Below are 22,376 nucleotides of genomic sequence, written 5' to 3' on the forward strand. Positions count from 1 at the left end.
CTCTCAGATCTACGCAATACTCTGGGATCCTCTGGGTCTGGTTCCTCCTCCTTGGGAGAATGGTGACCTGTATCTGGCAAAGATTCTACCTCTAGATCAGTGTCAGACCCATCTGATTTCTTAAAAGAGGTCTTTTCATTCTGATCATCTGTATCAGTGTCAGAATCTGTGCTACCATCAGCATCAATTACAGGTTTTGCCTCTTTGTTAATTGGTTTCACCACCTCATCATCTGAAATGGGATGACATTGAAAAATGCCAACTTTGTCCCATTTTGGATTACAATCCATGCTTCTGGTCAGCCTAATTGTGTTTGTGTCTGTCATCAGCACACGATAAGAACCTTTTTCATAACCTAGAAAAATGCCATGTTGACCAGATTTGCTCAGTTTGTCACCTTGCAGAGTGTGCACCCAAACTTCAGAACCGAAAATTTTTAAATGTTTTACAAACGGTTTCCTTTTGAACAGCATTTCGTATGGGGTGCAATCAATGGCTGATTGATATCTGCGGTTGTAAATATAGGTGAAACACGATAGAGCTTCAGCCCAAAAGGGGTTGGGTAGGCCTGAATCATGCAACAGAGTTTTAATTCCTTGTTGCAAGGTCTGGTTTACTCTTTCACATAAACCATTCTGCCATGGAGATCTGGGCGTGGCAGTCATGTGCTCTATGCCCTGTTCTGCAGTAAAGTTTTCAAACTGTTCTGAACAAAATTCTCCACCCCTGTCAGTGAAAAGACAACGTACATGCTCATCGTGAACATTCCTGAGCCATGCACAAAATTTTTGAAACTTAGAGAAGGCTTCAGACTTCTTTTGTAACATATAGACCCAAACATATCTAGAATAGGCATCTATCAGAACCAAAAAATAACATGAGTTTCCTCTAGAGAGCGCTAGAGGTCCAACCAAGTCTGCATGCACAATCTCATAAGGTTTCTTAACCTCCCTCCCAGATTTTGTACCTTTGGGAGCTTGCTTAATTTTGTTCTCTGCACATGAGACACATTTCATATGATAAGGACACTTTTGAACTTTCATGCCCTCAACCATATTTTGCATTTTACCTACTGCCTGGAAATGCAAATGACCAAACAAACGATGATAATCATGAATACAATGGTTATGCAATTTCTCATTCTTATCTACTGATATATTACAGCACGCCTTTTCAGTTTCTTTAGTTGCTCCAGCAGCTGTACCTGTAACAAAAGGCAATACATATAAACCATCAACACACTTAGCATAAAGAATGAGTTTGTTGTCTCGAAGAATTTCACACCGAGAGTTTGCAAACACCACTTTAAATCCTTGAGCGTCTAGCTGAGAAACACTCAAGAGATTATCCTGCAAATGAGGAGCATACATAACATTTTTAACTGTTGCATTAAGGCTCTGCAAAGAAACCGTTCCCTGAGCCAAACTTTTAATAGTCGTTCCATCCGCTTGATGAATTGCTCCTCCCTGTTTCTCAAGATGAAGAAAGAGATTTTTATCATTGGCCACGTGCCTTGTGGCTCCTGAGTCGACAACAAAAACAGAACGTGTGAGTTGATTAGAACTGCGTGAAATCAAAGCCTTTGATGCAGCTGGCCCTTGGGGTTTTCGGCCTCCTCCCCCTTTGCCTTTGAAGTTGCCCTTCTTCTTTGAAGAGTTTTTACACTGATTTTTAAAATGGCCGACCTCTCCGCAAGAAAAACAGCGGCGCATTTTAAGAGCTTTTGCAACACTTTCACTTTCCCCTGTTGAAGGCTTGTAGGCATTTCCAACAGCCTTGTCCCTGCTTTCTCTAGCAGTCTGTCTGCGATCCCACTCATTCAAGAGCACGCTAGACACATAATCTTCTGTTAGACGGTCATTGGGCAAAGACGACAATTGAGCAGCTACAGCATCATAAGATTCATCCAAACTGTTTATGATAAGCATTGCAAAAACAGCTTCTGAAATATTTAAGTCTCGCTGGACAAGATCCTGTCTGAGACGTTTTAATTGGGCTAGATGGCTGGGCAAATCACCATCTTTCTGCAATTCCAGCCTACACAGCTTTTTAAAGAAAAGCACACTGGATCCTGCATTTTGTCTTAGATGCATATCTCGAAGTTTATTCCAAACAGCCCGTGCAGTCTGCTGGTTCTCCAAGTTGACCAACAACTGGTCCTGGACACTCAGAATAATTGTCCCCCTGGCTCTCATGTCTGCCTCATGCCACGCTGGCCATCCATCATCATCCTCATTGGGGGGGTCATCTTCTATAGTATGGTAAAGCTTTTCCCTTTGTAAAAGTGCTTTCATTTTGACCTGCCACGTAGGATAGGTCTCTGGTGTAAGGAGAGGAAAAGATAGAGACATCTGGCCAGAATGTGCAGAAGCCATGCCTGTGTTTAGTTAACAGCAAGACACTTCCCTTCATGCACCCCAAATACTCTTGACTCTTTCAGCAACTTCTCTCCCCACTCAGCACAATTAACAGGCAAACTGGAAAAGCGTCTCTGCTGTCTTCTTGGCAGCCAGCAACATACCTTTCTGTAAATCAAACAGCAGCTTGAAAAACAGCTTCAGCTCACAGCTCAACTCCGATGTGCAGCATCAGATGGAAATGGATCAGAAACATCCAATTATCCAACCATCAATAGCCATCTGCAACCACCAGTCTGCTACCAGCAACAATCCGCCTGCTACCATATGTGGGTAAATGCCAGGATCTGTCCAGGTCTTCTTAGGCCCCTATGCCTGGGCAGGACGTCTGGAACACCTTCAGCATACACCCGGGAATCATGGACTCATAACTGGGCTTTATGAGCACCAAATCAGCAGTAAACAGCAGAAGCATTTGTAGAGGTTTCAAAACATTCCTCATTTATTTCTATTAACTACTGCATATTTACAGATCTGGCTTTGTGAGTGTTACAGCCTCTCACTTAGCCATCTTGTCTACAGAAGATATTAAACTGCACACAGCACACGGCAGAGAGCAGAGTCAGGAATGAAATACAACAAAGTAACAATTCCTAACTGTTCCCTCCCAACAGCAGATATCACCAGATTTTCAGAATGGGAGGGGTGAAAATGCTCACAGTCCCATGGCTTTGCTTTTGAAAAATAGGGGGTCCTCAGTAATTAGTTAACCACTGCCCTAGAGAAAACCCCTTCAATGAAGAAAGGCTTACTTTTGGACTCAGACTAATAATATTGACAGTTTCAACAAAGTACCAGACTTTTGAAATACATACATGTTTTCACAATACAGTTTTGAATGTCTCAAAGGCCTTTGAATGTTGTGAATCTTGACCTTTCTATTGAAAATTCCTTACTCCTCCGATCTGCACCAATTGAAATCCAAAATAACACCTCTGCTATACATTTCTGTGAATATTTATCATTTTCCATAACAATCTTATCACCATAGCTGCCAAGTTTTCCCTTTTCTCACGAGGAAGCCTATTCAGCATAAGGGAAAATCCCTTAAAAAAAGGGATAACTTGGCAGCTATGCTTATCACACATGTCAATGTTATTTGCTTGTCAGGAAACATACCTTCATTGGGTAAGCCATCGGATAATATGATAATTAAAGAAGCACTTCTTTCGGGCAAAGTTCCAGCTATCTGAGCTTCCTTCAGCATTTCAATTCCGGTTATTAATCCACCAAATAAATTTGTCACTGGAATAAAGAGGAGCAAATTATAACAACAGAGTGTGACTAGAAAGCTCTTTTGATCACTAATTGTGGATTTTCTTCTGTGGGATGAAAGAGAAGCCACAGTAATATGCCAGAGCCAAATAGACTTTTAGAATGAATATTACATTATCTGAAGGATCGTCTTCTCCTGTTCCTGTCTACCTCTTCAGATAATCTGAATAGTGTAACATCTAAAATTCACTTCTTTGGGAATATGGAGAGGACTTTTTCTGTGGCAGGCTGTGAAACTCCACCCCAATGAGGCACAGCTCACTTCTTGCCTTCCAGACATTATACAAAACCTTACTTTTCTAGACAACTTTTGGGTTGCAAGCAACTGTTTTATTAAATTGATTTCAAACTGCAGAATGGTTATTTTTAATGTATTTTTTATTAAAGATTTATTGGTTTACAAAAGTATGTGCAATGTCTCTTTTTTCAAGTTACATTTTCTACAGGTCAGTTTCATTTGTTGAGACATTAGTGTTACATTAGGAAGAAAAGGGGGGAAGAGGTAGAGGGGACCATGTGGCGATGTTTCTATTTTCCTTAATGTATGTGTGGGGTTTTTGTGTCAGTGTCATTTGTACAGGTTCTCTTCGCTATTCGCTTGTGTTCCTTTGGTGGTGAGAGAGGTTGGGGTTTGCCTAGGGTGTGGTTGCTTGTTTGTGATTGGCTGTGGTGAACTTTGTTTTCATGTGTGAGTGGGTGTTTTTGAATCAGGTAAGCCATATTGATTTGTATGCTGTTGGTGGGTTATTGTCGTTTTCTTGTTGGGCTGTGTATGTGATAAAGGGGAGCCATATCTGGGTGAAGACATCTTCTTCTATTTGTCCCCATGTCAGTTTCAGTTTATTGGTTAATTTTTCTAGTAAGGCTGTTTCCCATACTATTTTGTACCATTGGTCCATGCTTACTCCTGACAGGTCTCTCCAGCGTCTGGTTATGATGTTTCTGGCTGCTGAGAGTAGGTGGGTTATGAGTTCTTTGTGATGTGAGTGGGCACTATTGTCTTGGAAGATGTTTAGTAGGGCCAGTATTTTATTTAGCCATTTGTTCCTTGCCTTTCTACAATGAAAACCAAACTCAATACTCTAATAAGTGCCTGAAATGTGGCATGTGACCCAAGACCCCGTGACCCAGTCGCTCCCTATGTAATCAAATAATGAGATGCTATAGAGTTTTGCGGTTCAAAAAGACCACAGCTTTATTGGTTACAGATGTGAAAGGTTTGACATAGGCACTGGGTGAAGCCATTAATTTAACTCCAGACGGTTTGCTCGGAGTGTATCTAGGGGTACACCACATCATGCGTGGGCCCTATGACTTACATCAAATAGGGGTATCCCCCAAGGGGTCCCTGCTGGAAGTGTTCTATGGCTCTAGCCCCCATCTGGGTGTTGGGCAGAAGCAACTCCTCATGGATACCATTAACTAAGGAGGGGCAGGCAGAGGCTACAACCTTCCCTCCAACCAAGACTAAGGCTTACTCAATGCCCAACCTCAGAAAGTTGTGATGATTGTTATGAGGTAGGTGAAAATCAAGTGGCCAGTGCCAATTTGCCAAGTGGAAAAATTCCTACCCGGCCCCCAAATATGGAGGCCAACAATGTTCGTAGCAAGGTCTCAGCATAAAAGAAGCAACATTGGGGGGGGGGAAGGGTGGGAGACCCAATGGAAAAACAGATGAGTGTTGGGCAGCCTCAATTTATTTTCCCCAGGGATGGACCCAAGCAATGCCCATTGGCCAGTTGGGCCCGCCCTATCGGGAATCCCCAGACCCAGGCCTGCCTGCTGTTGCCAAATCACTGATGTGGATCTATAGCCAGGACACAATGCTGCCTGACTGTTTAAGGTAAGCAGACATCTCACAGGGATGGGTAGTAAAATACCTGAAAATGTTATGTTAATTGCATGGAAAATAACATAAATTACAGGCAGGGGAAGAGCAGCTGGGCCATTCACTGAAACAAATGGGAATAAAAACTTTAAGCCTACTCATCACTATTGTGTCAGTGACCTGCTTTTCAGCAGAGGGTGGGTTGTTTTTTTAGCAGTTCAGAGCCTCCACAACCCTTCTCTGTGCTGGCATACCGTGTTTCCCCTTTTTAAAGACACCGTCTTATAACTTTTTTTCCTCAAAAAACACACAGGGTGGCTTACTTTTGGGGGGATGTCTTATTTTTTTATTACTGGTACGGTTTTTACGGCTCAGGGCGCTGGCTCAGGGCGCTGCTGGGCTCTCTTGAGCGCTCGGAGCTGCAGCAGCCACCGGTACCGGGTGGCAGGGCAGCAGGCGTCCTTGGCTGGGCCAGGTGGAGGCCGCTGGCTCAGGCGTTCCGCCCGCTGCTGCAGAGCGCTCCAAGCTCCTTGGCCGGGCCAGGCAAGGAAGAAGCAGTGAGCCCAGCGGTGGCGGCAAGCGCAGAAGCGGCAGGGACAGCAGTGGACGAGAAGGCGGAGCGCAGGGATGCAGCCAGCAAGGCGGGAGCGCGATCAGCTGTTAAGTGGAGCTCTTGGAGCACCGCTTCACAGCTGATCGTGCTCCTGCAGTGCCAGCCGCATGGAGTGACTCTGTGAGTGGAGGTGCCTGTGGGGGTTGGTTTCCGCGGCACGGAAGTATGGCTTATTTAAGTAAGCCATGGCAGGGTTTTTAAGCATTTGAGAAATATAAATTTCTCAAATGCTTAAAAACCCTGCCATGGCTTACTTTATGACTACGTATTAAAAAAGGGGAAACAGGGTAGATTAGGCAACTATACACTTTTTGTTGTGGCAACCTATCTCTGGAATATTGTCAGCATGGAGGTTGATGTTACACCAGATATTACAACTTTTTAAACCATGTAATGATATTTTCATTTACTTAGGCTTTTTAAAAATGTTATATTTTTTATTATAATACAACTAATAGAACTGCTAATAGAAATATTGTCCTGCTTTAGAATAATTATTTTAGTGTTTTATTGCCAAATATTGTTTGTTTGTTTTTTAAAATTAACTACAAGCTGCTCTGAAGTTCTTCAAAGGGAAGGGTGGAATATTACATTTGTTATATAAATAAAACCCAATTCCTCCTGCAACTTACTTCCTTCAGTACGAATAATCTGAACATAGCGTCTGGCTTCATCCAGGTTTTCAGGAGTGGCTTGTATTAAGGTGCCTTTCCATTTCTGTACATGACTCCCAAACAACACAAAATTCAAGTGGTCTTCTTCCTTTACGTCTTCTAATATTTTTAACAATGCCTCCTTTGTCTAAAGTACAAATAATGAATGGCAAACAATTAAAGCCAGAGCACTGATGAAGAAACAGAACCTAAAGGGGCTCAGAGTCAAAAGCCCTTGTAGGAATGTAATTGGGACATACAGATGGATGACGAGCAGAATAAAGGTCTGTGGGCCAAGTCTCCATTCAGCTCAAACTTGAGATCTCTCTCAAGTTAGTACATGACAGGTACCTTACTCTGTGACTGCTCTGTTTTCTCTATCCTGATACATCTTCACTGTGTTGGAGGGGCTGTCAAATAGTTGGTACATATAAGCATGTCTGATGGGATTGTTCAAAAGTGGCTGAATTTTGGAGTAAGCTGATTGCTGAGATCTCTTTGGTAACTAAACAAACTATCACAGTCATACCTCGGGTTACAGATGCTTCAGGTTGTGCGTTTTCAGGTTGTGCATCGCGTCGAACCCAGAAGTACCGGAACAGGTTACTTCCAGGTTTCGGTGCATGCACAGAAGTGCTATATCGTGCTTTGTGCATGCGCAGAAGTGCCGAATTGTGACCTGCGCATGCACAGATGTGGTGCTGCAGGTTGCGAGTGTGCGTCCCACACAGATCATGTTCGTAACCTGAGCGTCCACTGTACTCCCTCTTTCCACCTGGCACTTTTGAACCTGTATACAGATATAGAATGGGACTCCCTCAACTGGAGGACTCAGGCTTGCCTCCCTCCTCTGAATCAGAAGAGGAGTCTCTCATGTTTGCCCAGCCACGAAAGGCTGCATAACAAGCTCTTTTGGAGAGGTGGCGTTTATGGAACTCAAGGTCCAGAAAACATATAAGGCTTCATGTGGAGCTCAGTGCTTGCAGAGACAACAGCTTGCAAGGCATGACCCTGGGAGCTCTCAACGGTTCTGTAGGAACTCTGGATACCCTGGATTCTTATATAGAGTCCCTGATGGGGAACTGCTGGGCATCTTCTGTGAGCATTGAGCTCTTGTAGAATAGGAGAATACCACCAATCAATTGTTTCATGGGCAAGGGAGAGTTGCGGTGGGGAATGCTCTTTTTTCTACCTCTACTGGACAATCAGTGATTTTTTAAAAAATAAAAAAGGCTTATCAAGTCTTTAACAATAAGAACAACAAATATTTTTTCCACGATAAGAGTTATAAAACACCAAGATTGGAATTTCCATAAGAGTAACATGCTCAATAACTGATTTGGTGTTACACCAGTATAACATACCAAAGAATAAAAGAATACAACAAACTAATCAAACTACAACTAATATATAGTAAATCACGATTCACATAAAATGGGGGGGGGGGAACCCACTCCCAAATATAGTGCAAAATCTTAAAATAAATAATACTTTGAGATGAATGGAAGTAATAGAAATGATTAAACCTTAATTCAAAATAGTAATACAGCTAGAGCACCAGTGGTATACGTGATGTTATGATAAAGAGGTTTTATAAAATAAATCTTTCCCTTTCCCCCAGTTCACCAAAGAAAGGGGAGGTTATACAATTTGAAAAGCTGCTGCCATAAGATTACCATATATGGCTGTGCTCATAAAATCTATAGTTAACTCAAATTGCAGTAAAATTATCTTTTTAAATTTGTCCCTGTGGAAGTCTCAATCCATTTGTCATTTTTTTCTAATAGTGAAGTCTGCCATACCTTTCTATACCAGTTTATAACATTTACTTCTTCTAGTTTCTTCCAGTGTCTTACTATAACAGTTCTCGCTGCTTGCATAAGCAAGCATATCAGGTCATTATTAATGTGGACAAAGTGTTATAGTGCTGTTTAGTAATTTTGTCAATTTCCACAAAGATGAAGAACCAAAATTGCTGTATTAAGGCATAGTCTCCCTCCCAAATGATAATAGGTACCAGTTATCTGACACCCTCTCCAACATATCCCAACATATGTTAGGATTCATTCCCCGTGTTGCAGTCATGGGATTGTTTATATCACACTAGCTGACCCTGCCACGCGTTGCTGTGGCTCAGTCTGTTAAATGGAGGCTCAGCGCCCCCCTTCAGACTCCCCTCACCTTCAGAGTCCCCCTGTTTTATGCATGTTCTGTTTACACAGGCGCAGCCCTGTGATTCACCCCACCCTGTGCCAATCCATGACGTATCCCGCCCCTCCCCCCCACCCCAGGTTATCCCTGTGGTTCCCTCCACCATGTCCTGACCCATGATGTATCACAACTCTTCCTGCCCCCATTCCCGGCTCATCCCTGTGATTGGTCCCATCCCCCCACCCAGGCGACTCAGTACCTCAATTCGGCCTAGTCTGTAAAGGCTTCAGCCTAGTATTTAAACAGGAGCTGAGGTGCTGTTGAGAGGGATGTTTTTATAGGTGCAGTACCAGTGTAGCCACTGCTAGAGGGCGGTGGTTTGCAACCTGGTTCTTTTCCCAGCATGCACTTTTGTCTGATTTGTGAGTTCTGGAGCACGTGGGTTTGGGGTTTTTTCCTGGCCCAGGTGTGGCATCTGTCTTTAAAAATGGTACGGGGTTGGTTTCATATTCGATGCGGCATTGTGTCAAAATTTGAACGCAACCGGTCAAGCGGTTTTGGTGAAACATGGATACTATATTACTGTGTTTCCATGATGTAGGATTTTTGTCCTCTGTTCTTTCTCTTTGGTGTCTGATGCTGAAGAGGAAGGAGCTGAGTTACGATGCGCCAAGTGTATATATGTAAACGTAGTTTAGCCAAATTGCTGCGCTACTGAGTATGAATGCTGACTGCCTATACTCTGCTGATCCTGAAGTGTGCTGATGCCTCTTGGTATCAGTCGCTGTGATGTTCAGGCTGGAGAAAGCTTTTGAATCTCCTGATCGACCAGGAGGTAGAGAACATGCCAGTTGGGCATGTGTCTCTGCCGGACTCCTACTCGTGTGTAGGTAAAGGTAAAGGGACCCCTGACCATTAGGTCCAGTCGTGACCGTTATCCAGTCGTGACCGTGTTATTGGCTGAGGGAGCCGGCGTACAGCTGCCAGGTCATGTGGCCAGCATGTCAAAGCCGCTTCTGGCGAACCAGAGCAGCACACGGAAACACAGTTTACCTTCCCGCTGTATCAGTACCTATTTATCTACTTGCACTTTGACGTGCTTTCAAACTGCTAGGTTGGCAGGAGCTGGGACCAAGCAACGGGAGCTCACCCTGTCACAGGGATTTGAACTGCCGACCTTCTGATCAGCAAGCCCTAGGCTCTGTGATTTAACCCACAGCGCCACCCGCATCCCTACTCATGTGTAGGACCTCCTGACAATTAGGGTGCATCAGCAGCAGTCTTCTGGGAGTTAAATAAATCTATATATTTTTTTAAGAGTATCTCCCAATTCCTTGCCAAAGTTGAATAGAAAGGAGGTTTTGTCCAAAGGCTGTTCATCTTTCATAATGTTGTCCCACTACTATTTCACAGTGTCTATAGCACTGTTAAAAGGGGACAGTAATAGTTTATAAATTAGTAAAAGAATATCTTTTCTACCATTTCTCCAGAAGACAATGGTTTCTCAAATAAGGTGAGCTGTCTACTATCAATTGCCCTTTTTGCCCTAATCACAAAAACTTAATATCCTGCAGCCAGGCTCTAAATGACTTAAGTATATACTCAGCAAAAGCACCCACTAAACTCTGCAGGCATTCTGTCTAAACTGCTTGGAATAAATGATTATGGGATATTCTCTCTCCATTAACTTAAGGGTTGGTTACATTTCGAGTTGATTTTAGAGTACTTGGTTACCTGATCTAGTTTTCGTCCGGACATTGAGCCACTGATATCTATAATGAAAACAACATTCTTGGGCAAATGTGAAACATTTTGTGGTGCAAAGAAATGTACAAAGTACCCGTTGACCATCTGAAAAACAAAAACAAAAACAAGTGTTGGATGACATTACACTCACATCCACTGGCACATCAGTTCAAATCAGTTCTGTTTACCTGTAAATTGCCTGGGGTTTCTCTGTTCACATCGTATTTTATGACAAAATCTCCACTCAACAGTGTTGTTTGACAATCTACACAAGTTCGCTGTTGGTCCATGGTAGGCTTGAAAGAAACATGACCCTGAAAGCACAAGCATCCATCCATGTGAAATTTTAACAAACAATTATGAAAGTTTTTTTGTTCTTCACCTGGCATTACTGTCGAAAACATGAACAATAACATTGCAAGAGAGTAAGTACCTTGAAGATTAAATACTCTGAAAGTACAAGGCAAAGCCACAAATAAACATCTAGCCCAGACCTCCCAATTAATTATTTCTGTCTCAAGTTTGGTGAACATTTTTAGTGCTGTGGAACTGTCCTTATGTATCATTGTAAAACATACCCTTTTCCCCGAGAAAGACTTATGTATGACTGGTAACAAGTCATTGGTGATGAAAGATCCTTCTGCTTCCAGAAAGCTGATGCCCTGGGGCTCGAATATGTTTGCCTCGATCTGAAATGTTAATTTGAATAATGCTATAATTGACAAAGTCACAGATATTACAGTTCAGAGGGAGTTAAGCATCTTAACTACAGCAGACACCCTTGCAGCAAGGAGAGGTAACTCAGAACCAATCACCTATCTTCTTTAACAAGATGCATCCAGTTCTTTGAGCTTTTGTCACTCATACAATATAATTTTGGCAAACTTTCACAACAGTTCCATTTAATATAATAGGTACATTACCTCAAAGTTATTGACAAGCTGCTTTGGGTTTACTTTTAGAAACAATTCATATTTTCCAAAAGATCTCTTCAATAGCTCCTCGTATTGCATCTGAAAAGTGACTTTGCTGGCTGCTGCAATGTTGACTGAAACAGTGAATTTTTCAGTTTTTCTTCCAGAAGCCCTTCACAGGTTAAAAAGAAGCTTGTTTATAAGGTTAACAGTATTAATGTTACAAAAGTAACAACCCCATTGAAACCCTTAGATCAGGCATCCTCAAACTTTGACCCTCCAGATTTTTGGACTACAATTCCCATCTTTCCCGACCGCTGGTCCTGTTAGCTAGGGATCATGGGAGTTGTAGGCCATCTGGAGGGCCGCAGTTTGGGGATGCCTGCCTTAGATTTGTAAACTTAAAAAATAATAATCCAAATCTCCAGGGCCTGATGAGCTGCACCGAAGGGTACTAAAGAAGCTTGTGGGTGTAATCACAGAGGCTCTGTCTATAATGTTCTTGGATAATTATTGGAGAACAGGTGAGGTCCTTGTGTGGCAATATGCCCTCCTTCTCCAGAATAAAGACTCATGACACCGGGATTAAGATTTAATTAATTGGGTGGTTAAGGCCACAACTTTATTAATTATGCATGTAGAGCGGAATTGGCTTAGGCGTTGGAACATAACAGACTATATCCGACTCCAACCCGTGTGTTGAAGTCTGTGAGAAGTTAACCACCAGAAAGGAGCCCCGTGACGTAGATCTACTAGAGCTCCTCCTGTGGCCACCGAAGGGGCGTGCCTTACGGCCCAGGCAACTCCAGGCTCAGGACCAAGCCTCGCCCCCGGAATCATTTAACGGAATTACTTCTCCAAATTAGGGCAGCTGATGACGTAACTTGCCCCTCCTCCATCTAATTGGCCAGTCGGGGGTGACGCAGGCGGGAACATACCATCACGTAGGGGCTGAGCTCCCAGCCCCTACGCAATGGTTCAGTCGGGCAGCCCACAACCCCACCTGCGGCGCAGGCGCGGAAGTGGCTCTGCAGACTGGAGATGGACAAATGTTGTACCTATCTTCAGAAAGTTGGGGGGGGGGGAAGACCCAGGTAACTATCAATCAGTCAGTTTGGCATCAATATCAGGAAAGGTCCAAGAACAGATAATTAAACAGTTAGTCTGTGATCACTTAGAAAAGGATGCAGTGATCGCTAAAGCCCAGCATCGGTTTCTCAAAAACAACTTGTGGCAGACAAATCTAATTTCTTTTGATACGAGTTACAAGCTTGGTGGATTAGGAGAATGCTGTGGACATAGATCTCAAGGAGGTTCACAAAATAAGAATAAAAACTATAAACACAAAAACCACATAGATGGCCCTCAGGTTCCCTTCCCACTCTATAATACTAGGATTCTATGAGTGTAAATAAACTATCAGGATATGGAAGGGTCTCACTCTCACTTTACAAGACCTGCAGTCTGTCCTCTTGAAACTGCCGTTTGATATTGTTGCTGGGCAGCCTCTTTTTCCTTTATTATTCCAGGGTAGGTGACACCATCAATAGTCCTAGAGAAGAAACAGCAGGTAAATAAATACCTGAACTTCTATGGAGATATCTGAAAATAATTTCATTGGCCTTCTTTGTGACTTATCAAGTGAATCACATTGCCTCCCTCCACATTATAGTTTACAGGACTTCGTCTTTTTCTGGGTACATTGTACATTTGTTTAAACGATGAATGTTTTCAACTGTCTTAAGCGTTAAGCCAGGGGCATCCAGTGTGATGACTTTTCAATGTTGTTGGATGCCAACTGTCATCATCTCTGACCTTTGGCCATGTTGTTGAAGTCCGATTGGAAGCTGAGACCAGCAACAATGCTGTTAATACACCCAACACCCCTGGGTTAGGTGTACTAAGTACCATGTAGTAGAATATCAATTGTTTTGCAAGGTCAAAGAGGAAGGGTGTGAGCTCAGAGTACTTGCTTTCCATGCTTAAACCCCAGGCTCAATCCCTGGCAACTTTAGGGTGCAATGAGACAGAGTCCTGTCTGAAACCCCAGAAAGCTCCTGCCAGCCACTAGACAACACTGGGCTAGATGGAAAGAAGCTTCCTGGGTTGCTCTGAGATGGAAGGGGCGGCTATACCCCAAATAAGACTTTGATGAACTCATCATGTGCCAATGCAGCTGAGCAGTAGCAGCTGGTGTGATGGGACACACCCACAGGGCCACCCTCCTAACACTGGCACTGCCACAGCACTCCTGAACAGTGCTTGGGCAAGGCAGGGCAGTGGCAGAGTTTTGCAGTTGAAACAATTGAGGTAGAGCAGCCTTCAGATGTTTTTTTTCTGACTACAGCTTCCATCATATTGGATCATTGTCCATGCTGGCTGTAGCTCATGAGAATTGCAGCCCAAAACCTCTGGAAGGCACCAGGTTGGTAAATGTTGGGCTAAGTATTGTATTGTATGAGGAAACTGTAAAGGGTAAAGGGGGCCCCTGACCATCAGGTCCAGTTGTGTCTGACTCTGGGGTTGCGGCGCTCATCTCGCTCTATAGGTTTGTCCGCAGACAGCTTCCAGGTCATGTGGCCAGCATGACAAAGCTGCTTCTGGTGAACCAGAGCAGTGCACGGAAACACCGTTTACCTTCCCACCGGAGCGGTCCCTATTTATCTACTTGCACTTTGATGTGCTTTTGAACTGCTAGGTGGGCAGGAGCTGGGACCGAACAACGGGAGCTCACCCCATTGCAGGGGTTCGAACCGCCGACCTTCTGATCAGCAAGCCCTAGACTCTGGTTTAACCCACAGCACCACCTGGGTCCCTTTTATGAGGAAACTGTAGTTTTTACCAAATATGCCCGTCATGAGGAAAACTTATTACACAAAGTGGGCTTGTTGATATATTTTCAGAGCCACTGAGCCTATTTGTAAACTACCCATCACACTTTAGCTAAAGAAATTGGATGGAAAGCAAAGAAAATAATGAAACACCAAGTATTTTAAGTCTACGAAGAATGAGTTGTACTCAATTCCACAATACAGTTGTTTAGAAAGTAAGTTGTACTCACATGGTGAAGTTGGTAATGAAAGCCGTCTTTGGAAGCTCCACATCAAATAAAGCTTCCTTGGACACATTGGCACGATTGACAGCTCGACTAGTGATGACATTGTGGGAAAATCGGGAGGTAACAAAGCACTCAATTTTCAGGCTGTAAATATCTATTCCATCAGTGATCTGGAGAGACAGAGAAACTAAAAATCACCACCATTTGTTTGATGCGATAGTGAAACAATAACCAATCAGAATTTGAATGAGCAAGATATATATACAGTGGTACCTCGACTTACGAAGAACTGTACTTACAAAAAATTCGGGGGGAAATTGGCACGCGCTTACGAATTTTTTTGACATCCGAAGGCCAAATCGGGTCCTCGCCACCACCACCGCTGGCCTTCCGCCAGCCTCCCCACCTGCCGATCCAGCCATAGGGCCAGATCGGGCCCATCGCCACCGCCGGCCTCCCCACCTGCCGATCCAGCCATAGGGCTGGATCGGGCCCTCGCAGCCACCGCCGCCAGCCTCCCACCGGCCTTTAAAGTGCCTTTTTTTAGGTCCCGGAACGAATTAATCCATTCCCAATGCATTCCTATGGGAAACATTGTTTCGACTTACGAATGTTTCTACTTACGAATGTGCATTCGGAATGGATTAAATTCGTAAGTAGAGGTTCCACTGTAAATAAAACATTAATTTTAGTACACCGTTTAAATCCCTCTATGTGGAACAGAAATGAAACAGTAGATAGAGTTATTATTCATTTTCTTGATATTTTTGATAGAAATGATGGAATAACATGATCCTCACTACTATATTGGCAAAGTGCTACTGTTAGATTTTTATTTTTATTTATTAAATTTGTATACCACCCTATACCCATAGATCCCATGGTGGTTCACAACTTAAAAATACAATATAAGATACACAAAATACAGGTTTTTCATTATTACCTTTACAGTATTGAGACCTTGGAAATCCCCTTTAACTGTACCCATTCTGTATTTTGTTTTATTCATATCTGATTGACTACCATAGGAATGTTATGCAGACTTTCAACTTAACAGATTGTATTACTATTGCACTTTCCTAGGAAGCAGAGAGGTGTATTTGAGCGTCTTCAAAGTCCATGACACCTTTGTTAAAGGCTGTTCTCCAGTTGGAACGCTCGCAAGCCAGTGTTTCCCGATTGTCGCTGTTTATACTACATTTTAAGATTTGCCTTGAGGGAGTCTTTAAACCTCCTTTGTTGACCACTAGCATTACACTTTCCATTCTTTAGTTTGGAATAGAGTAGTTGCTTTGGAAGATGATAATCAGGCAACCGAACAACATGACCAGTCCAACGAAGTTGATGCTGAAGAATCATTGCTTCAACACTGTTGATATTTGACTAATGCACAGTCTTTGCAGTGTCACGATGACTGGTAGATTATTATCTGCTGCAGCCTTTATCTACCTCCACAGCCATTGTAACATACCACTTGCTATCTTTCGCCTGTTCTTCCATTCAGGACTTCTTGGATCATTCTTTGACTAGCTCTTTCCCTTTTACCTTACCAGCTTGGGTGACTCTGCTGGGAGTACTAGACTCTTGACGGCTTTGCTCACAAGGGTCATATAGGAACGGGCAATCCCACTCACCACAACAAGGTGATGATCCAGTGAGTGAGTCATTATTGGTGCCTGTTATTGGACCCAGAAACATTACAGTGTGAAGTGGCCCTGAGGAGGAGAGGTATGTCTTTATTGTCAATATTGTTAACTAATACCTCAGGGAGGAATTGTAGAGACTACCAGGAGTCAAGTGACAAACTTAACATTGCTCTAGAGTGCTTATTCTATAAACCAGGCATCCCCAAACTTCAGCCCTCCAGATGTTTTGGACTACAATTCCCATCTTCCCCGACCACTGGTCCTGTTAGCTAGGGATCATGGGAGTTGTAGGCCAAAACATCTGGAGTGCCACAGTTTGGGGATGCCTGCTATAAACTCTCCTAGTATAGAAGATTCCTTCATTGGATTCTCTCCACTCCACTCCACTCCACTCCACTCCAGTCCACTTTTTATTTTTTATTTTTATTTTACTTCAAAATCATTGTAGTGGCTCAGATTTTGATAAGGAAAGGGGGTGTCGTTAACCTTTCATCACTTTCCAGTTGCCCAACAGGCACAATACACATGTGTACTTTTGCTCCTGAACATGCGGCAAGCCCCCAACCTATTCCCAAATGAAAAGGGAAGTTAGTGCTGATTTTTTTGTTATTCCTGCTTGTTTATTTAACCCCGTATTTCTACATACCCTTTCCCCTGTCCTTGATTTATTAAGCAAGTTAGGCAAATATGCTGAACAAAGTTTGATTGCAGTGTTACATTTTCTGGGACTCGAAAACATGCGTTCTTTCCACAATTCAGGTAAACCCAAATTTGACCACTGACCATGAAACTTTCCTATCTTGCATTGCAAATTCCATATCTTGAAATAATTAGTAGGGCTAAGAACATTAAAATTTAAAACAGAACCAATGTAATAATAAAGAGTTTTGTCATTAATGGGATGTACCTATAACTAAGGGGTTAACTAGCCTTTCTTTGATCAAGGGCCACAATGCCAGCAGTGGGAGTAGCCATTGTATGTATGTGCATCTCCACATGCATGCACGACACATGCCGCATACATGCAGACCACAGACACTCAGCACACATACAACACACAAACTCATGAGGCATGCAGGCATAGAGCACTCTCACAACACATGCATAGTCACACACTTATACATACACTTTGCACACAAACACAAACATACATGCACTTACAAACAACCAGCATTTTCTGCCGTCCCTACTGAGGTGGAGATGGCTGAAAAATGCTGCCAAGGGCAAGCAGAGGGCTTGTCTCTAATATGAGTGCTGTGCTGCTTAGCACTGAGATCAGGAGACAAAATCCCTCTGCTTGCTCTTGAAGAGTAAAAGGCAGCATCTTCCCCACTCTCAATGCAGGGGTGGTGGTAAAGATCAAGCAGAGGGCTTCTCTCTGATCAAAGCGCTGTGGTGCTTTGCGCTGAGCTGGGAATCCCTTTGCTTGCTCTTTACAGAGGTTTTCTAAGGAGTGTGCAGATGGATGGATATTTTTATTTTTTTAAAAAAAACTTTTATTGCTTTTCAGACTTACATCCTAGGACATATCATTGATTGACAAGCAGTACAAAATACAAGAAAAGGGGATGTAATATTAAACATATTATCTTCACACCAGATACTGAAGGTGGGGGGTCACAACCAAATGGTCTGTGGAAAGGCAGAGGGATTTTGTGTCCTGATTTCAGTGCTGAGATTGGGAGATTAAACACTAAAAACCAGGCGGAGCATGTTATCTCCCCTCAGGCTATCCTCCCCTACGCCAAGAACAACCTAAGTTTAAAAATAAGACGAGTACTTACAGTATTTGCAACATTTCTTTTCTGTAAAGAAAAAAAACAAAATAATAGATTTCATTATTACCATATTCATTTGGAAATGCTCACACTAATAGGTGCATTTCAGTTTATTAGCCCTCAGAAAGCCCATCACTGACTCCAAGCATTTGTCCACTTTATTCTGAGGGTTCGCTCTGATCATTCTGGAGACTAGGTGCAGAAGAGATGGGAAAATAGGAAGCTGTCTGTCTTACACCAAATAAAAAAATTCCTTCAGTAGTACCTTAAAGACCAACTAAGTTTTTATTTTGGTATGAGCTTTCATGTGCATGCACACTTCGTCAGATACACTGCAACAGAATCCACCAGACCCAAGTCAAAACAGTACAACGCATCATCAGAGATCTACAGCCTCACGAAAGCTCATACCAAAACAAAAACTTAGTTGGTCTTTAAGGTGCTACTGAAGGATTTTTTTTATTTTGTTTCGACTCAGACCAAGACGGCTACCTACCTGTGTCTTACACCAAGACAGACCATTGGTCCATTTAGCTCAGTATCGTCGATCCTTACTGGGAACAGGTCTGCAGGGGTTCAGACAGCAGTCTCTCCCAACCTTTCATCACTCACCATGGTTTTGCTAGACAGAGAACATGGGCTTTGCAAGACAAGCGGCAGGGCCTCTACTGATCTGACATACCCATTATCTGAATTGTAACCTACAGTGCAACCCTATCCTCTCAGAGGTAAGTCCCATTGAATTCAATGGGCCTTACTGGCACAGAAGTGTGTATAGCATTGCAGTCCTAGATGCTTATAGTGCCAAGGGACATACCTGGCATCTAGGGATCCTTTGAGTACAAGAGATAATATCTAGGATATCTAGGAGTCTGCTTTGAAACAAGGAGAAATAACCCATACATCACTCAGTTTTAGTCCTAGGGATATTCATCCATTGGAAGAAATACATTTACATTCGCAGGGCCTTGCCAACATGGGATTGTTTGTATCAATCCTATTATTTCGATCGCTGCTTCGTTGTATGCTTACCTTGATGTTTCTGATATCAGAGATTAAAAAATCGGATGTTCCAAAAGCAGGAATCAGTGCCAACAGAGTACAAAACAGGAGCTGGTTCCCCATGGTCAAAGAATGAATAAGAAAACAGGAAGGATGGGCAGCCTTATAATCCATTTTGCAGCATGTTAATAGGTAACCAAAGCCGCAAATATTTATATACGGCTTTTGTCAACAGCTTTGTCAAGGATTGCTGGGGCTCCAGCATCGCAAGGTCTGAGGTTCATATCCTGGTGGCACTTGACACCAGTTAAACTGGCCAAGATTTATAAGAAAAGAGATAAAAAATGCTGGAAATGTTTGTTGGAGGATGGGGATACATACCATATATGGTGGAGGTGTGATATAATTAAATGTTTCTGGGAGCAAATGTACAATGAGTTAAAGAGATTACTAAAGTATACATTTCCAAAAAAAACGGAATTGTTTTTATTAGGATTAATGGGGAAGGAGATCAAAAGGGAAGATCAAAGAATATTTATGTACGCCACCACAGCGGCCAGGGTGCTACTGGCACAAAAATGGAAAACAACGGAGGTTCCAACTGTGGAAGAGTGGAGGGTCAAAATGGTAGAGTATATGGAATTGGCCAAACTTACTGGAAAAGTCAGAGAACAAAAAGACCAGAAAGCCCAAAAAGAATGGTGCAAATTTACAGAATATTTTAAAAAATATGGTAAACCAACAATAACACTAATTGGCATGAGTTAATACCTACAACTGTAATAATGGAATATAAATGAGTTTTGGAAAAAGAGAAAACACAAGGAAATGAAGGATAAAGAGCAGGTAAAAGATAAAAGAAGATAGAAAACCAAATGTGAAGTAAGGTGGAAGTCTGGTTCGGCGGAACCAAAGGAGATAGAAGATAAGAGAAGATGTTAAGATAATAAAGGGGAGTGGGTGGGGTTTTGGGGGTTATATTTTGGGAGAGAATGGCTAGTGGTATTGTTAACAATTTTATTTTTTGAGTGTATATCGATATTATTTTATTGTGGACAGTTACTTTGAATAAGAATATATAAGTTTGTATAAATGATTATGTATGAATATATAAGTTTGTATAAATGATTATGTATGAAAAACTAATAAAAAGCATTTTTTTAAAAAAAGGTCTGAGGTTCATATCCTGAAGCTGACAAAGGCAAAAATCTGAGCTGGTGTTGGGACAAAATTTAAGTGCAGAATCTTGAGGTGTCTTTTCAGTGCAGATTTTTGGGCTGTGCCCACACATGTCAAAATTTGGCTGTCTACATTTAATATAAGCACAAGGGTCTTCATGTATAGCTTTTCAGAAATACCATTGATCAGAAGTGTGCTTGGGAAAAGGAGCTGTGTGGGGATTGTTTGGAACTCTATGTGAGTACAGTCTTGGATCAGGAGGACTCTTTTGAACATGTAGTTTTGCACCCCTAATGCTTTGAAGCTGTTCCAGTGGGTTGGGGCAAAGTCTTTCTTAAATGTTGATTTAATGGTTCCTTTGGCAGCAATGAATGACTGTACCTTGGTGGCAGAGTCCCAAGTCCAGTCTCTGATATCTGCAACTAGAATCATAGAATCATAGAGTTGGAAGAGACCACAAGGGCCATCCAGTCCAACCCCCTGCCAAGCAGGAAACACCATCAAAGCATTCTTGACATATGGCTGTCAAGCCTCTGCTTAAAGACCTCCAAAGAAGGAGACTCCACCACACTCCTTGGTAGCAAATTCCACTGTTGAACAGCTCTTACTGTTGAACAGTTCTTCCTAATGTTTAGGTGGAATTTTCTTTCTTGTAGTTTGAATCCATTGCTCCGTGTCCGCTTCTCTGGAGCAGCAGAAAACAACCTTTCACCCTCCTCTATATGGCATCCTTTCATATATTTGAACATGGCTATCATATCACCCTTTAACCTTCTCTTCTCCAGGATAAACATACCCAGCTCCCTAAGCCGTTCCTCATAAGGCATTGTTTCCAGGCCTTTGACCATTTTGGTTGCCCTCCACTGGACACGTTCTAGCTTGTCAGTATCCTTCTTGAACTGTGGTGCCCAGAACTGGACACAGTACTCCAGGTGAGGTCTGAGCAGCGCAGAATACAGTGGTACTATTACTTCCCTTGATCTAGATGCTATACTCCTATTGATGCAGCCCAGAATTGCATTGGCTTTTTTAGCTGCTGCATCACACTGTTGACTCATGTCAAGTTTGTGGTCTACCAGGACTCCTAGAACCTTTTCACATGTACTGCTCTCAAGCCAGGTGTCACCCATCCTGTATTTGTGCCTTTCATTTTTTTTGAAACTAAATGGATCAGACCTTCTTCCTGAGACCCTGGAAAGCCATTGCTAGCTGGAGTAGCCATTAAAGAACTAGATGGAGGAATATTATACTGACCTAATCTAAAAACAGATTTCCATATTTCTAAGTGTATACTTTTGGAAATGAATGGACAATACTGGTAATGTGAATTTGAAGGCCCTTTAGGGTGAAATGGTATGGTAAAAATGAAAAAGGATGAAAAGTTTAAGTCAACTGTTTCTTATCTTCTTTAAATATAGGATGTGTGAACCTGAAGAGTTTGGATTTGATATTCCGCTTTATCACTACCCTAAGGAGTCTCAAAGCAGCTAACATTCTCCTTTCCCTTCCTCCCCCACAACAAACACTCTGTGAGGTGAGTGAGGCTGAGAGACTTCAGAGAAGTGCGACTAGCCCAAGGTCACCCAGCAGCTGCGTGTGGAGGAGTGGTGACGCGAACCTGGTTCCCAAGATTACGAGTCTACCGCTCTTAACCACTACACCACACTGGAACGTAGAAAGACTGCTGGGGCATTTCTGAGAGTAATGTTGCAATACTGTGATTGAAGTGAGCTAGGCACCCTAATCACAAAGTGGGCTGTGAGTGCATTTGAGTTAATGGAGCAATGTTTAACACCTCATAATGGAATAGGAATACAGGATTTCCTTGGACTGTCTCTAGCCCCCTTCTCATGTTATGCTGGTGTTATGGGAGCTGATGGGACATGGCATCATCAAGGTAGCATGGCCCATCCTAGTGAAAGAGCCCATTTTCCCCAATGGTAGCAGTGTGACCCTCCTGCTGGAAACATAAGGATACTTGAAATGTTGTGAAAACATACCATTAATCATATATACATGGCAGGTGCTTACATTGCAATTAGTTTGTTCCAAAATCCATCTAGATCTCATGCACTGCCATAACTGTATTTAATACATGATATAATAGCACATTAAG

The 22,376-nt window shown here is 42.6% G+C and overlaps 1 protein-coding gene across 1 annotated transcript in view; it reads right to left on the reverse strand.

Moving 5' to 3' along the window:
• LOC118080630 (inter-alpha-trypsin inhibitor heavy chain H3) overlaps positions 1–19,258 on the reverse strand; it is a 40,316-nt gene extending 21,058 nt beyond the window's left edge. The window contains exons 1-10 of the mRNA XM_088662456.1: positions 19,112–19,258; positions 18,086–18,106; positions 14,659–14,825; positions 13,045–13,149; positions 11,607–11,769; positions 11,262–11,372; positions 10,872–10,997; positions 10,672–10,788; positions 6,766–6,934; positions 3,537–3,662 (exon numbers count right to left, since the gene is read on the reverse strand). Of these exons, the coding sequence (XP_088518582.1) occupies positions 3,537–3,662; positions 6,766–6,934; positions 10,672–10,788; positions 10,872–10,997; positions 11,262–11,372; positions 11,607–11,769; positions 13,045–13,149; positions 14,659–14,825; positions 18,086–18,106; positions 19,112–19,255 (1,249 nt within the window). The 5' untranslated portion in view covers positions 19,256–19,258. The remainder of the gene's footprint in view (positions 1–3,536; positions 3,663–6,765; positions 6,935–10,671; positions 10,789–10,871; positions 10,998–11,261; positions 11,373–11,606; positions 11,770–13,044; positions 13,150–14,658; positions 14,826–18,085; positions 18,107–19,111) is intronic.
• Positions 19,259–22,376: the final 3,118 nt, after the last annotated feature.

The sequence above is a fragment of the Zootoca vivipara genome, chromosome 2 (assembly GCF_965207765.1).
Source record: "Zootoca vivipara chromosome 2, rZooViv2.hap1.1, whole genome shotgun sequence".
NCBI classification, from domain to species: Eukaryota; Metazoa; Chordata; class Lepidosauria; order Squamata; family Lacertidae; genus Zootoca; species Zootoca vivipara.